General features: G+C 31.5%; 1 protein-coding gene across 1 annotated transcript in view; it reads right to left on the bottom strand.

Moving 5' to 3' along the window:
* Positions 1 to 4,763: 4,763 nt before the first annotated feature.
* Positions 4,764 to 17,975, bottom strand: part of LOC143052410 (uncharacterized) — a 56,528-nt gene continuing 43,316 nt past the window's right edge. The window contains exons 9-11 of the mRNA XM_076225444.1: positions 17,325 to 17,468; positions 12,507 to 16,953; positions 4,764 to 11,046 (exon numbers count right to left, since the gene is read on the bottom strand). Of these exons, the coding sequence (XP_076081559.1) occupies positions 7,852 to 11,046; positions 12,507 to 16,953; positions 17,325 to 17,468 (7,786 nt within the window). The 3' untranslated portion in view covers positions 4,764 to 7,851. The remainder of the gene's footprint in view (positions 11,047 to 12,506; positions 16,954 to 17,324; positions 17,469 to 17,975) is intronic.

The following is a 17,975-nucleotide window of genomic DNA, read 5'->3' on the forward strand; positions in this document are numbered from 1 at the left end:
GGACGACTTCTCTAAAACCAATGACCATTAGATTCCAAATTAACACAATGAATAGATCAAACATAAAAAAACATTTAGATTCCGTGCACAGAATAATAATATTAATGATTATTCAATGACAGAAATGGTAACTCAATTTCGATACAATATTGCTTTCGTTGGCTTTGCCCCCTAACTTGGACCCACTACCGGGCGACAGGTCCTTAGACTCCTCGCCGAAGTTCGGGCGTACACGTAAAAGTGACCTAGCTACGCCACTGCTAACTGTTGATGGCCGTGCGGTGACCTATTGTTTTAATTCTGCCATTTAGTCTCTGTTTGAGAGTTGTTTTATTTGCATTTATACCACAGCTACTTTTTTATCAATAAAACTTTAACTCATCCCTCCTCTTGTTAAAATTCAATTTATCAATGTTAGTGTATCATATCTTAAAATCTGCTGACCAACAAATATAAGATTAGGAAATATATCATGTAGACAAAAATTGAGAATAAGAATATCATCAGGAAAGCTAATACATCCATTAAAAGCAGATATCATTTCTTATAAATGTTATTGTCATTTATGTTTTCTAGAAAACATTCGGGACTATGTAACTGTAAACCACTATCAACTGATGTTTGGCACACTTAGACAAAATATTTAAACTCACTAGTTTCGATTTAAAATGCACACACCAAGTCAGTTTTAGTCAGGTCATAGAGTTGGTGAAGTATTTTTATTTTCCTCAACAATTTTAACATATTTTTTTTTTAATCACCAAGGATTTTATGAATTGTGGAATATGATTTTAATCAAATGTGTAATAACATTATACAACAGTGATGAACCACAAGCCGGAAAATACATGTTAAAATTACTTTTAGAATTTCAGGCTAATAAAGTAACTAGACACATTTATATCGAAAATACAAAGTTTTATTTGTAAGTATCACAGTAAGATATTATTCAAAAAGTACAAAATATACATTAGAAAGCTATAAAGGAAACTTTCTGTAAATATTATTTGATTTAGAAAACTTAATCACAATTGTCATTTTGTCAGCTGTTTAAGAAAGCTTCATTGAAACATTGCCATATTAAGTGTAACTAAAAAAATGCGTGCATTTACATATTGAATTGATTTTTTTTTTTGATTTTTTTAGCTTATACATGATATTATTTGGTAATTTCTTGTTGCTTCGTCAAATGTTGTTTAGAGTTCATTAAAAAAATACGTACCGCTAAATTTTCTTAAAAAATAAAAATGAGTAAATAGTCACCATGCAATTTGCACCCTACTATAATATGCTTCTAATGTATTTGAATTACGGTGCCAATAATAATAGAATGTCATCTAAAGAAATTGTTTGATAAAAAGTCTTAACAATAAGACGTCCTACGGATGTAAAGTATATTGAAAACTGCCATTGCATAGTATATTTAAATATATATTCTATTGATAAACAAAGAAAATCATTAATTTACTACAAATGCACGAACAAAATAATACACAAAAAAAAAAACAATATCCTCTTGTTAAAAAAATAAATGCTATCACAGATAATTAATATGAAAATTAGTTTTTACTTTTATGTCGCAAGAGTTTCTGTGAAATTTTAAATAAAGGTTACTACCAATATAAATTAATATTCTTAATTAACATATACCTAAACTTCACGAGGCCTATAGCTAGATTGGTACCTTGAGTAAACTAACTCGGGGCACTTTTCTCAAAATAATCTTACGACAAAAAAATCTAAGTTAAACTGAAACTTATCATGACTTACGGTTAGTTTTTTTCGTAAGATTTGTTTTAGACAAAATGAGTCGACGATCTGTAGTTCATAATATGAAAACAACAAAAAGTAAATAAGATATAGAATAGAATACTTGCATGTATCACAGATATAAAAAAAAAAAACATCCTCCAAAAATAACCTATAATACATATATTATCTCTTACAATTGAAACAAATAATTAAAAGCATTTAAAATATTTTTATCAGAAAGACTAAAAAGGGCAGATAATGAAACAGATATATAAGTTGGGATAAAAATTCAAAGACTACTATATACATTCATTTGTATTAAGTTGAGGTTAGATAAGGCTAATATGACAATATAATATTGATATATGAGTATTGGGTTTCCCACGTATGAAAATTTCAGTAGTTAATCAAATCCGATTAGATGCACATAGGGTGCAATCAACAGTTTTTTTCTATGACGTCACATTTTGAGGGACCATGTATAAGTGACCCTTAGTGGTGGACTGATTAATAAAGATACTTGTATAAAACTAGATATCACTGGAATCAGAATGTTCTCTAGTTTATAATGAAATAAAAATAATGTGTACTTTTAATATATTAAAAATATTCCATCCAATGAACATGGGGAAAAAAAAGGTCTAATTTGAACATAAAAAACTTGAAACCAGGTCATGTGCACACCCATGAAGATATGATCCATGCACATTTCACATAATCAAAACTGTATGAAATTTGTAGGTTTTTACCTGGCCTTTCAAATAAATCTTGTTTCAGGGTACGGTCTCCTGCTCCGAAAAGAGCTACAGTGGCTGCAAATAAGTTTTCAAGTTTCACTGCCAAAAAACAGGATGTTTACAGTGTTGTCTCCCCTCAAAACATGTAAAGTTAATATAATTTTTTAAATTATTTCAATCATTCAACCTGTTTTAATTGATAGCTAATTAACTAATTTTTACAATCAAATACAAAAAACATGTTACTTTTTCATCAATTGAGTAAATAAACAATGTTTATTTTTAGTCGGGGAATAACCCCTAGTTTTTTTTATACGAAACTGTTTATAGCACCCATAGCTTGTTTAGAATTATCTTTATAATCTCCAAACTTTAAGAATTCATAGAACTACTGCGATCCAACACTGTTTACCTCCCCTCCAATTCTACCAAAAGAAAAGGATGAAATCCCACAAATTACATACTAACCAATTTGATAATTATACTCCAATATTTCCAAATTACATCTTGAATAAGATGCACAATATAGTTAATAAAATGATCTAAGAAATGTTCTGATAAATCTTTGCCCCTTACCCCAGTCGAATTATTAATTAAAACTTTGAAGGCAGTAGCTTATGATCGAATCAGACATCATAAAAATTCAAAACCGTTTCTTATAAGCAAGAACGTGAAATAGTGACTAATGAAATTAAACACTCTAACGTACATAAAACAAAATATAGAAGTGTCATCTTTTTATTTGACACTTTAAAGCAATAATTTATGTTTCAGACATCATAAAAAGTCTAAAAAGGTTTCATTTCAGCAAGGACGGCGTCCATAATTATTCCATTTTACTGTGTTTGAATAAACAAACAAAAATGAAAATCTGAAGATTCCCTTTTCCATCCATAAAAAAAAATTGTATTGGAGATTATTAATATTTAGTATTTAGTTTCTAATGATTTATTGTGTGTAATTCAATAAAACACCAGTAAAAACAGACAACACTATTGTAACATTACGTCGATCATGAATTTGCATGTGAGAGGCTGTAACTTAAAGAGCAATTGTCATTCAAAATACCACGTAAATTTGTTGAATCAATTTTTGACAAATGAAATTACATGATTTGATATAACAGTTATTTTTTACGAAACAAACTTACAACAGATTTTTACAAATATCTAACTATATTAAAACAAAACATATCCATTCAGATCACCTACTATACATGATAGTAGGTTTTAACTATAAAAACAAGCATGCAATTATAAGACCTAACTTATTAAAAATGTACAATATATATATAAATAGTATAATAAATGTTATAAGTCAAACTCTAAATTTCAAAGTTAATGTTGATTAACCAACAAATTGTGAAATGGTACAACTTTGTATCTTAAAGGTGTCAGACCACCAATTCAAAATCACTATCTATTCAACCAAATTTTGCAAAAATAACAAAACATTTAGATTCCGTGCACGGAATAATAATATTAATGATTATTTAATGACAGAAATGGTAACTCAATTCGATACAATATTGCTTTCGTTGGCTTTGCCCCCTAACTTGGACCCACTACCGGGCGACAGATCCTTAGACTCCTCGTCGAAGTTCGGGCGTACACGTAAAAATGACCTAGCTACGCCACTGCTAACTGTTGACGGCCGTGCGGTGACATATTGTTTTAATTCTGCCATTTAGTCTGTTTGAGATTTGTTTCATTTGCATTCATACCACAGCTACTTTTTTATCAATAAAACTTTAACTCATCCCTCCTCTTGTTAAAATTCAATTTATCAATGTTAGTGTATCATATCTTAAAATCTGCAGACCAACAAATATAAGATTAGGAAATATATCATGTAGACAAAAATTGAGAATAAGAATATCATTAGGAAAGCTAATACATTCATTAAAAGCAGATATCATTTCTTATAAATATTATTGTCATTTATGTTTTCTAGAAAACATTCGGGACTATGTAACTGTAAACCACTATCAACTGATGTTTGGCACACTTAGACAAAATATTTAAACTCACTAGTTTCGATTTTAAAATGCACACACCAAGTCAGGTTTAGTCAGGTCATCGAGTTGGTGAAGTATTTTTATTTTCCTCAACAATTTTAACATAATTTTTTTTTAATCACCAAGGATTTATGAATTGTGGAATATGATTTTAATCAAATGTGTAATAACATTATACAACAGTGATGAACCACAAGCCGGAAAATACATGTTAAAATTACTTTTAGAATTTCAGGCTAATAAAGTAACTAGACACATTTATATCGAAAATATAAAGTTTTATTTGTAAGTATCACAGTAAGATATTATTCAAAAAGTACAAAATATACATTAGAAAGCTATAAAGGAAACTTTCTGTAAATATTATTTGATTTAGAAAACTTAATCACAATTGTCATTTTGTTAGCTGTTTAAGAAAGCTTCATTGAAACATTGCCATATTAAGTGTAACTAAAAAAATGCGTGCATTTACATATTGAATTGATTTTTTTTTATTTTGTTTAGCTTTTACATGATATTATTTGGTAATTTCTTGTTGCTTCGTCAAATGTTGTTTAGAGTTCATTAAAAAAAATACGTACCGCTAAATTTTCTAAACATAAAATGAGTAAATAGTCACCATGCAATTTGCACCCTACTATAATATGCTTCTTATGTATTTGAATTACGGTGCCAATAATAATCGAATGTCATCTAAAGACATGGTTTGATAAAAAGTCTTAATAATAAAACGTCCTACGGATATAAAGTATATTAAAAACTGCCATTGCATAGTATATTTAAATATATATTCTATTGATAAACAAAGAAAATCATTAATTTACTACAAATGCACGAACAAAATAATACACAAAAAAGAAAAAAAATATCCTCTTGTTAAAAAAATAAATGCTATCACAGATATTTAATATGAAAATTAGTTTTTACTTTATGTCGCAAGAGTTTCTGTGAAATTTTAAATAAAGGTTACTACCAATATAAATTAATATTTTTAATTAGAATATAATTAAATTTCACGAGGCCTAGAGCTAGATAGGTACCTTGAGTAAACTAACTCGGGGCACTTTTCACAAAATAATCTTGCGACAAAAAAATCTAAGTTAAACTGAAACTTATCATGACTTACGGTTAGTTTTTTTCGTAAGATTTTTTTAGACAAAATGAGTCGAAAATCTGTATTTCATAATATAAAAACAACAAAAAGTAAATAAGATATAAAATAGAATAGACTTGCATGTATCACAGATATAAAAAAAAACAACATCCTCCAAAAATAACCTATAATACATATATTCGTTATATCTTTTACAATTGAAACAAATAATTAAAAGCATTTAAAATATTTTTATCAGAAAGACTAAAAGGGGCAGATAATGAAACAGATATATAAGTTGGGGTAAAAATTCAAAGAGTACCATATGCATACATTTGTATTAAGTTGAGGTTAGATAAGGCTAATATGACAATATAATATTGATATATGAGTATTGGGTTCCCCACGTATGGAAATTTCAGTAGTTAATCAAATCCGATTAGATGTATTCTACACATAGCTTGTTTAGAATTATCTATATAATCTCTAAACTTTCAGAATTCATACAACTACTGCGATGCAACACTTTTTACCTCCCCTCCAATTCTACCAACAGAAAAGGATGAAATCCCACAAATTAAATACTAACCAATTTGATACTTATACTCCAACATTTCCAAATTACATCTTGAATAAGATGCACAATAAATTTAATAAAATGATCTAAGAAATGTTCTGATAAATCTTTGCCCCTTACCCCAGTCGAATTATTAATTAAAACTTTGCAGGCAGTAGCTTATGATCGAATCAGACATCATAAAAATTCCAAAACCGTTTCGTATAAGCAAGAACGTGAATCAGTGACTAATGAAATTAAACACTCTGACGTGCATAAAACAAAATATAGAAGTGTCATCTTTTTATTTGACACTTTAAAGTAATAATTTATGTTTCAGACATCATAAAAAGTCTAAAAGGGTTTCATTTCAGCAAGGACGGCGTCCATAGTTATTCTATTTTACTGTGTTTGAATAAACAAACAAAAATGAAAATCTGAAGATTCCTTTTTCCATCCATAAAATAAATATAATTGTATTGGAGATTATTAATATTTAGTATTTAGTTTCTAGTAATTTATTGTGTGAAATTCAATAAGACACCAGTAAAATCAGACAATACTTTTTTTTAAAATTACGTCGATCATAAATTTGAATGTGAGAGGCTATAACTTAAAGAGCAATTATCATTCAAAATACCACGTAAATTTGTTGAATCAATTTTTGACAAATGCAATTACATGATTTGATATAACAGTTATTTTTTACGAAACAAACTTACAACAGATTTTTACAAAAATCTAAATATATTAAAACAAAACATATCCATTCGGACCACCTGCTATACATGATAGTATGTATTAACTATAAAAACAAACATGCAGTTAAAAGACCTAACTTATTAAAATTATACAATATAGATAAATAGTATATAGATAAATAGTATAATAAATGTTATAAGTCAAATTCTAAATTTCAAAGTTAGTGTAGATAAACCAACAAATTGTGAAATGGTACAACTTTGTATCTTAAAGGTGTCAGACCACCAATTCAAAATCACTATCTATTCAACCAAATTTTGCAATTTTCACAGCTTCTCAACATTTTACCTTAAGTTTAACTTCATAGAAACCAAGTATATCCTGAATTGTACATGTATCAACTTTCTACATGCCACTTTAAACCAATATTTAGAGTATTCTAAGATAGTACTGCCTTTCGGAAGTCAAGTACTAGTACTACTAAAGATATTAACTCGCGGTTTTCTGGATATCTTAAATTAGTATACTATGGAGCGTATTACAACTCATTATTATTTTCAATACAAACGCATAGACAAGTAAATTCTGGCTCAAAATGGACTAAATATATTTCTCTTTCATAAAAAGTTTAATTTCTGAGTTAGTTAGTTAAGGTAAACAGTAACACCAACAACACTATTTTGAGTCAGAGTATGGCTTCTTTCACGTTCTAGTTAATTGGTGGTCCGACCCCTACAAGTGCTTCGTATTCCTGCTTCAACAATACAATTTTGATTTGTATTTCTTCTTCAACAATATAATATTTAATGTAAAAAAAATCACAAATAAAATTCCTAAAATAAAGACGATGCAAACATATTGGTACTAATGTCAAACATAAGCATGTAAATCTCTATTAATTTATTTTACATGTATTTGCATACAGTCATGCAGACGATGTGTACTTTATAAACGATAAAACACCCAACAATGAAACCCCTTTTTCTTAATAGTTTTATGTATTTGTATTTATTGAATCCTCATGTACATCTTCTGGTTCGTCGTCAGGACGGTTGACTACCAGTTCAACATTAGGTATGATGTCTTGGAATTGGGTACAAATGTTTAATCTTTGTTTACACTGCTTACACACTGCTGTTATACGTATTTCTCTTTGGTGGTCGTCTACATGTACTCGGTATTTCTCCTGTGAAATCCCGGTAATTTTTATTGGACTGTGGATATAATTATTGTTCTGGGAAAAGATATGTGCTGGAGTATAAGAAGCAACGAACTGAGTACGTGGGCCACCCGCTATTGGTTCAATCATTTTATTGCTGCTTATTATACGATATTGTGGTGGAAGCTCACGCACTTCTTCGGAACTGTGTCTGTCATGCTCGATAGAAATGTTAAACCAACCATCTTTCTTAACTTGTACACTTGTCGACATTGAAATCGTCGCATTTGATTGAGGTTCTGTATTAATTGTTATATTGGTAAAGTTGCCGATTAATTTATCGTTGACTAAGAATGAAATATCGGATTGTTTACCAACGGTGTCTGGAATTGTAAATTTCAAAACGATATTATTCTGCCCAAGCCAGTCACAATAGAATGGTTTCAAGCTTAATTGTGTTGCTGATTTTGTAATAAAATTGATTCTGTATATTGCTGAGTCATTATATTCTACTTTGTTGTAAAGTGGTTTCTTCATATATAACCTTACAGAGTTTTGTTCGTACTTCAAAAATAGTAAGTCAGATTCGAAAAGGTTCATTGCGTCACCAGATGGGTGTGATTTGCATATATTTCTAAACACTTTCGAATCAACCGGCTGTTTTTCACTAATCGATACTGAAAATTCAAGTGATGAAATCCCTTTCATTTTGAAAACTGCTGTTGTACCATCTACCTTAAAAGAATGGAACATCGACAGGGTTATCCCCTTTTCTTTACAATACAGATGATTTTGCCATAAAAGAGCCTCTTCAAATTCAAGATTGTCAGAGTATTTGTTTTTAACTGTTATTAATTTCTTGTTTATTTTCATCTCCTCGGCAAATCTCGCGATAATAGCGTTTTCTAATTTGTTGATGACCAGAGATAGTAAGACTTCTTTAATATGCACTTTCAGGTTTTTATCGATAGGTGAGTTGTAGAACAATATTTCAATTTGTTGTTCTTGACCCATCAGGGCAGGATTCTTCAATCTACCTAATTTCTTTTTCGAGAGAACACTGGTTTCACCTGTATATTTTAATTTGACTGATTTAATGCTTTTTAACACGTCAACAATTTGTTCTTGAATCAGTCTTAAGTGGGAACATGGTGGTCTTGTTGATTTTACCAGTTTGAGAGGACAATATATACTGGAATACGCTGGTCTTGTTTGTTGTATTAGATCGTAATTACGAAAGAGATTGAAAAATGCAGTTTTCATTCGAGAGGATACGATGCGAATGGTTCTATGCATATGTTCTCTAGCCTCCTTTACATCATCGGAAGATTTGATATAAGCGTTGAAAGATTCAAAATCGATTTCAATATCTGATGGCACAAAACCTAAAACATTGAAGATACTTTGAAAGTCTCTATTTACTTCATCTACAATCATTTGGGTATTGATTTTCGGCTTAGAGTTTGCGAGTACATTATGGAAATCTGGGGACAGTTTATCTCTTAAAACTGACCTATCGATCGTTTCACCAGTTATTAAAGTATCAGCGTTCACGTTAATTTTGGTTGGTAACTGTGAAAGCACTTCCTGAAATAATGACTCATCCACAATTCTATATACACGATTGTTTAGCGATACTAATTCACTTGGTGGCTGCTTTCTTGGGACTAATGATGAGAATTCGAAACTGTTATGCTTCCAATAAATCTTTTCCTTGTCTTTTTCTTCAACTTTACACGTATACAGTGGGACTAATGATTTATCAGTAAAGACGTCTGTGTTTAATAACCTTTCCCGCCACCACCAACATCTTGAATGTTCTTTTGACTTTAATTTGACTACTCTATTCACAATGAAACTATTATCAGAACTGATTTGATTTCCTGAATCCTGATATACTTTAACCCATAATCCATTGGGAATGTTGTTGTCATTGTTCAAAGAAAGAAGGTATTCACAAAAACTGCTATGGAATACTTCATCAATCATATATTGAACTGCAAGAAATATATTTTGAACACTTTTTGCCATCATAGCAGTGGTAACCACGTATGGGTGTTCCAACTCTCGTCTGTATCTTTGAAAACCATAAGCAGCAATGCGTTTATCATCAAAACTTACATGAACATCTATACCAAGCGTCTTTCTTAACATACTGGAACTTTCTTCTACTTTAAGTTTGATAGCATTGAATTGGTCCGACTTCCATTCAGCAAATGCGTGTTGATCCTCTATGTCTTCTAGTTTCTGTTGGATTTGTCCGCGTTCTATAGTTAGGGCTTTCTGTGAATTCAGATAGGTACACACACTGATAGTAATAGTGTAATCTTGAAAGCATAACCCTGCGCCCTGAACTGATGGACTATTTCTAAGCAAAATCTTTTTCGCCTTCAATACCAGTCTCATGATTGCCTCACATTCATGTGCAATAACGTTGACCTCTCTGCTTACTCCCTGACAAAGCTTTTCATTTATCATTGTACCATCTTTTATCCCAAAAGATTTGAGATCTATCTCAAGTGTAAACTTTTCTTTATATTTTTCAAACTTGTTTCGGTTGTCTACATTTGTGTTCAAGTTGGCAATTCTATACACGGAATAATAAATGGCATCAGCTAAATTATGGTAACGAAGTAAAGCTATTAAAAGTGGAAAATTCTCCCTATTGTATTTCAGTGTACCTCGTTCGTATGTGAATTCCCATGTAAGAGTATCAGATAAGGAAGTTGTTTTTGTCTTTCTGGATATTTCTGGTCTTAGCAAATTATCGACATACACAACGACAACTTCACGAATGTGAGACAACGATTGAAGAGAGAAATCAACTGTTGCTTGATCAAACATGTTCAACAGTTCTCTGCGTAAAGTTTTGCACTGTAATAAAACATCATGTAGACCTCCAAGCAAGTTCCCGCTAGATTCTCCGGACAACAGGTTCAGAAGTATGTCATAATTTCCGGTACGCCTGCGTGACTCAAGAGAATTCCAATCTATGCGTAATGTAACATCTCTTTCAAAAACATCCAAAACCTGAAAAAAAGAAAATAAAAAATAACATAGTTTTTTTTTTTATATTCGTTTGATTGGACGAATTGAAATGCTGGAATTTAATCATTGCAGAGTTATTCCTTTTTATTAGTGTTGTCAACGGTTAACCGGTTAACCGGTTAATCGTTTGAACGACCGAATACCGAATACCAAAAACGCTAACCGGTTAACCGGACTTTTTTCAATTTTGATATAAATTTGTATTGAAATTATTAAATAGTTATGTTTTCTTTAAAAAATTTCGTCGTGGTAATTAATTTGACAGATTAATTGTCCAGTATATTGATTGCTGTTGTTAATCCAAAAATATAAAATTAAATAGTGCTTGTCTCTCAGCTCGGGACAAGATCTTAAGGTAACATAATTAGTATACATGTTTTTATAACAATAACTTTAAATCAGTATAAATACGATTAAATTTTACGATTTACTTCATTAGATCATTTTTGTTCTTATATTGTGTAGACCTACATCTGAATTTGCAATCTCTGTCGTGCAAGGTTTTGTCATACTTTAAACGAAATGCTGACTCAAAAATTATGAAATGCAAACCATTGTGAATGTAATCAATGTATACTTGATAGTACGAGTAACAAGCTTTGGCTTAAATTATGTTTGTAGTATTTCATGTAACCCGACTTAAAATAAATTTTCTTATCTTAATCATTTCAAATTGAAACACTCCACATTATTTTCGGAGACAACAAGAGAAAATGAAAGAATTATCGGTTTCAGACATATCAAATTCTACGAGATCAAGAGGTTTTTTTTTTAGTTTTTCAATCTGAAGTTAGTACAAACGCCATAGTTGATACGGTGTTTTTAATTATTAAAGGTCAAACTTCGCCAGGAATCTTCACAGACAAGCCTTATAACACCAAAGGACAAACTTCAGTTCATCGTATTATAAAAACGTAAATGTATGACTTGGATGGAAGGTTGTCACATTGACACTCATACCGCATCTTCTTATATCTATGTGAAGGGCACTATCGATAAGGCCTTCACACATCAACGTAAACTACCGGTTAAACGGTTAATCGGTCGAACGACTATCCGAGTAACCGGTTAGGCAAAAGTGTACGATTTGAAAACACTACTTTTTATAAAACCTAATTCAAAACTTGTTTGATGAAACAATTGTGTAATTCTTTTCTTAACTATTTTCCATTCTTTTTATTACTTTTCCTTTTCTTATGGAAATTTATTAAACATTAATATCGAGTTATCTTACTTTTGTAACAATTATATTACTACTTCCCTAGAAGATGCTAAATATTTAAATTAAGATAACTGCAAAATCACATGGAGAAAAAAAGATAGCTTTTAAAACTGAAAGACGTTCGTCAGTTTCAAATGCAGCAAATCTAACGATATATTGACAGATTATTTCATTAATTGAAATCGCAAACAAAGACATTTCTATCATAAATGAAGCATACCAGTGCAGAAACTGTTGGTAGGATATCTGTCATCACACGATTTCTACTGATTACTTCCTCAGACCGCTGTGTAATAGAGTTGTCAACCATAAGTGCGGTACCAGTTTTTGTCTGTGTTAACACCACAGTTTCTATAAAGTTCCCAGAAGAATCAATGTGTATTTTTGGAAGGCTACCTGGTCCTACTGGTTCACATGCCACCTTTACATTTTGGACCGCTTTCAGCTTCTCGTATCCGTTTCGTGTTAATGTTTGTAACTGTCTTCCGTATATATGACTTGATGCAACATATGCTTTCATTGTGACGTTGTGTAAATGACTGCTAAGTGTGTTTTTTCTGAAGCTGTCAACATCAACAGTATATTTCTTGCCGCATATGGTTTGCGGGATCAACAAATTATCATCGATATTGCTACAGATAATATCTGCTACGTCGTCTGGGAAGTTTGCAATAACCCACAAGTCAGCCATAGATAGATGGTTGTTTATCGGATCTGTGGTTATCGATTTTTCCCACTGTTCATCCCCTGGATTTTCTATGCCAATTACCCATTTAACTCGGAGAGGAAGAGTTTCTGCCAGTCCATGGAATATGGAATACATGGTTTGGTTGTTTTCTAGATTACGGTGCAAGTATAAAGCGGTCTGCATATTCCCAAAAGCAAAAGCTATTTCGTTCAATGAAGACTGATCATTCTTACTTTTCGTATTGATCTCCATATGTTGTTTTAGAAATTGCGTATTACCGCAAACCGCAGCTGACAGTATCAAATCACTTATATCGTTATCCACTTGAGAAAGACGTACAAGAGTATCCGTGTATTCTGGTCTTCCCATAAATCTTTTTATTCTGTGATGTACAGTCTCCCCTGACGACGACGGAAGCTGCAACAGAGCTTCCTGTAAACTGGCGTTGTCGTCTTTATATCCCATTGAGATAAGGATAGACTTCCATAAAGAACTCTCTCGTGGTATGTTGTCCACCATAAATGTAAGAAGGAGTTCTTTTCTAGGTTTTCTGTTAAATGATGTCGAATGTCTCCTATATGAATCAAGCCTAAGACGTTTATCTATAACGAAAAAATTTGCGCTTGTGTTCTGTGTGTTTATTGGTCTTGTATTTCGTTCTTTTATTTGGTACTTTTCAGAATTAAGGTAAATTTTAGACCATCCTATACACATATCAAGATTGCACTCTAAGCATGAGAAGTCTCTGTTCTCTGAATTCGTATGATGAATATGCTCTTGCGATTGTAGTGACATTCCAGTAGATAAGTACGCCAGAATATGATGTTGGCCAAGTGCAACAGCATAAAGTAAAGGTGTCATTCCTTGGTGATTCTTCTTCATTCTACATGAACCTTTAGTTATGTCATCTACTAACTGCACAATACTAAGCTGGTCCGTTCTCACGGCAAGATGTAGAATGTTTTCGCCAGTGGATAGACTTTGCCATTTAATTCCTCCTATTTTTAGTAATTCTTTTACACATTCAAAATTAGAATTTGTTATGGCATATGCAAGTGCGGTGTAACCTTTTAGCTCATGAGTTGACACTTTTGTCTGTACGTTTTCATCCTCTTGAAAAATTCCGCATAGATATCCTAATGATTTTATACAACCTTTCTGTGCGGCTAAATGTATTAGAATAACAATGTTAGGGAAATTGGATTCTAAATTTGCCTTTATCAGATATTGAGAACTATGTATAGCAGACGCAGCTAAAGTATCATTGCCATACTCTAAAGCAGACTTTATGGTCAAATGCGTTCGCCCTCGGAACGATTGGATAAGTTCATTTTTCTCCGATTTTTCTAATGTTTCGTTAAATATCATATGGTCTCTGAACCATCCATAACAATCTATTCTGTCGCCTATAGAGTTAGAAATGTTCATTTTGTTTTCTGTCAATAAACTCGCTATTTTAGTCCTTCCACAGAAAACAGCATAATCTGCTGCTGAATATTCTTTTCCATCAATTTGATTTACAACCTCAGGCCTCGTCTGGATTATTTTTTCGACTAAAGAATACATTCCATGGATTGCAGCCAGATGCAGAGAACTCATCTTATTTTCTGTATTTACCACTAAACTGGTTTTATTTTGTTCCAATAATTGTAGGCAAAATTCCTCTCTTCCACGTATTAAAGAAATCTTATAGGCTTCTTCTATCTCTTGTCTTGTAACAGTCTGCCCTAATTCCTTGTCAACGTAGTTACATAGATGTTGAAAAACGTCCTTATTTCCTTTTTGTATTGCCAATTTTAACAGGTCTCTGCCCTTTACACTGTTCTTAATCGTTCTATCTTCCCTAAAACACTTCAGGAGGAAAACAATCGTATCCGTCGAATTTCCTTTAACTGCATATTCCATCACACCCCAAGAGGGAACGTGGGATTTTCCCAATAAATCTTTAATAGGTGATTCATCCAAATTACTGACAAGAGGAATTCTATTTCTGATCAGATATTTAACTGTTCCCACTTGTCCAGATAAGCTTGCTAGACAAATAAATGCGGTAAAGCATGACTTTTGTTCTTCTGTCATTTTTGATACTTCCAAACTACTAAGAATACTCTTCATAAATTGTATTTGTCCACTTTCTGCGGCCTTTGCCATCACTGTTTGCCAAACAGAACTTAGAACTCCCGAGCCAATGAGCGTATGGTGCCCTATAACTTCAAGATAAGACCATAATTGTTTTTCTTTGGCAATGCCAACTACGTCTGAATGCAATGTCAAAGAAGATTCTAGTTTTAGAACTCTTTCAATCTGTTTTATAACTTCTTGTGAAAGTACGATCTTGTCGTTTACATTTTCAGACTGTGTTAATAGTGGTACTATATCTATTATTGTTAAATCAAGCAAATATGGATCTTTCAGTTTATTTTCACTTTCATTTATTAATGAATCAACTAACAATTCATAAACCCATGACTCTCCGGAAATCAAAAGCACAGTAAGCAATTCTTTTGGAATGTTTATCACCCCACATGCAGAAATTTGATCCTTAATCATTTTTGCCAACTTTACCTGGTGTTGTCCTTCTTTTGTCTCAACTGGAAAAACAACACAGGAATATGAATTGTAAGTTTGTGTATACTGACCACAAGGAAGAAACTTGTATAAGCATAGAAAGGTTTCAATAGTTCCGGTGTCAAAAAACTGTTTCAACATGTGTTCCATGTTAGCTAAAAGGCCTGTAAATTTCTGCTTAGAATTAAGACAACCAGTTTCAGATGGCATGATTGTTTTCGGTACTTCTAACGAATTCTTATTACTTATTTCAATCGCTCCAATAAGGTGATAGATAAATGCTCCATTTTTATCTGCTGCAACGTATGGTGCTTCTAGTTTTGATGCATATCTTCGACATATGAAGGACAATACTTGTGTCAGAAAATAGACTAACTTGTATTGATTTTGTTTTGTCGACATGAACTTCCATATCAATGCCTTCACAACTGAAGAGTCCTGATTTAGGTCGTTTGATTTTTCTATATCAAAGTGATCGTGCTTTATAGCGTAAATATAGGGTAAACAGCCACATTTATCCACCTGTTTGACAGCTGTACTATCTTGTGCTTTAATTTGGGAAATTAATTCTTGGTCTCCTAAAGCATATGCTACATGAATTAGACCAGCACCGTTGACCTCTGCTGCTTTTGAAAGTTTTACCAATACCAATGTTCTCTTGTAGTCTTTAGATCTTTCTATTTTAAAAGGCGAGAATGTGTTCATGTGTCGCTTTTGTTTCTTTGAATTTCTTTTTTCTTTTATGGGGTTCTTAACTTCGAATATATTTCCACGCTTTTGTCCTAACCTGTATGCCATTTTTACAGATTTGTTTACTTTCGTCTGATAAACACGCTTACTAAATGTAATATTCATATTCTCAGATGGGAAATTCGATAATATATTTTCTGATAACTTTTCTGCACTAGCTTTAAATTTCCTCTTAGTATCAAAATCCGGTACTGTTCTACTGCATTTTGGAATACAACCTTTAATCAGTAAAAGTTGTGCACATTCCCAATGACGATTGCTTAATGCATACCATAGCGGTGATGCTTGATATTTGTCCATGGCATTCATAATATCTACTTCTCCGACCCTTGTATTAGTTATTTGTGATGTTAAAAATTGAAGTGATAACAGATTTCCATTTTTGGCGCCATGGTGTAGAGCTGTCTTCTGTTCAATGTCTCTAAACTGTAGGACGTCATCATATGATTCGATACCAATAGACACGAGGGTTTTGGTAAATATGTGATGGCATAACTCATCCTCATTTCTAGCAATTAAGTACATAATTAAACTACTAAGGGCATTGTGCTTGATAGATTTAATGCGTTTTTCAATGAATTCTAAATGTTTTAGAATCACACTGGTTGGGGAGTGTGTGCATACAAGATACAGAAACTCATGTTTTGACAGTATTAATCCCCTGAAAAAAAACGAAAAAAAAACAACTTAAGTAATTTGAATTTCAAAGCAAATGTACAAAACACTCATATACTATTAGTTTAATAGTCGTTATAGCATACTGCAAATTAATACAAATTAATAGACTCTAACATCTCTAAGGAGTTTAATTTAGTAGTTGTATATGCTTCACATGATAAACTAAATATTAATTTTAGATTATTACCTAACGAAAGCATACTCCTTTATTAAATCTTTTTTATCGAAATTCCTTTTTGAGAATATTGTTTTGTTTATATATATATATTATATTATATATTAAATATATTTTTTGTTTTGTTGAACAATCTTATCATAGTTTGGTATATTCTTTACATTGCATTTCATACTAACCTTTCTTCATTAATTGCGTTTATGATTAGATGTGGGGCTATCTCAATAAAATACTCTATGATTTCCCAGAGATGATAAACAGCACACGCACAGGCCAAACGGGCTTCGTCTTTTAATAGTTTTCCATCATGTCCTATTTCTAACCTAAAATATCAAGTTTGTAATATTATAATAATATAATGGGGATTTGTGTGTTATAGTTTTATTATATTATTATATAGAGTCTATAAGAATCTACCAACCATATATATATAAAATGACTGAATAAATAGTCAACGATTAGTCTTCCATGGCGATGGATCATGTAATATGATTCTGTACACTACAAAATATAATATATAACAAGTCAAAAAAGAGTACAATATCACCATTAAATAATTATAAAATGAACAAATATTAGATATTTCGGATAACAGATATCCTTCTTCAATAATAGCACGATGTCAAATGGATGTCAAATGAATCATGTCAATATATTCAAACTGAGAAACTATCGACATATTGAAATTTATAAAATACTAGAACACACCCGTGATATCACGGGTCCGTGACTAAATTAAAGTATACAACTATGCGCAAGCCTTATTTTAGTATTAGTATTGTCATCTGATAAATTCATGTCGATTATAAGATACACAGTTTTTCTCTGCT

Source organism: Mytilus galloprovincialis, chromosome 1 (assembly GCF_965363235.1).
Source record: "Mytilus galloprovincialis chromosome 1, xbMytGall1.hap1.1, whole genome shotgun sequence".
Lineage (NCBI taxonomy): Eukaryota > Metazoa > Mollusca > Bivalvia > Mytilida > Mytilidae > Mytilus > Mytilus galloprovincialis.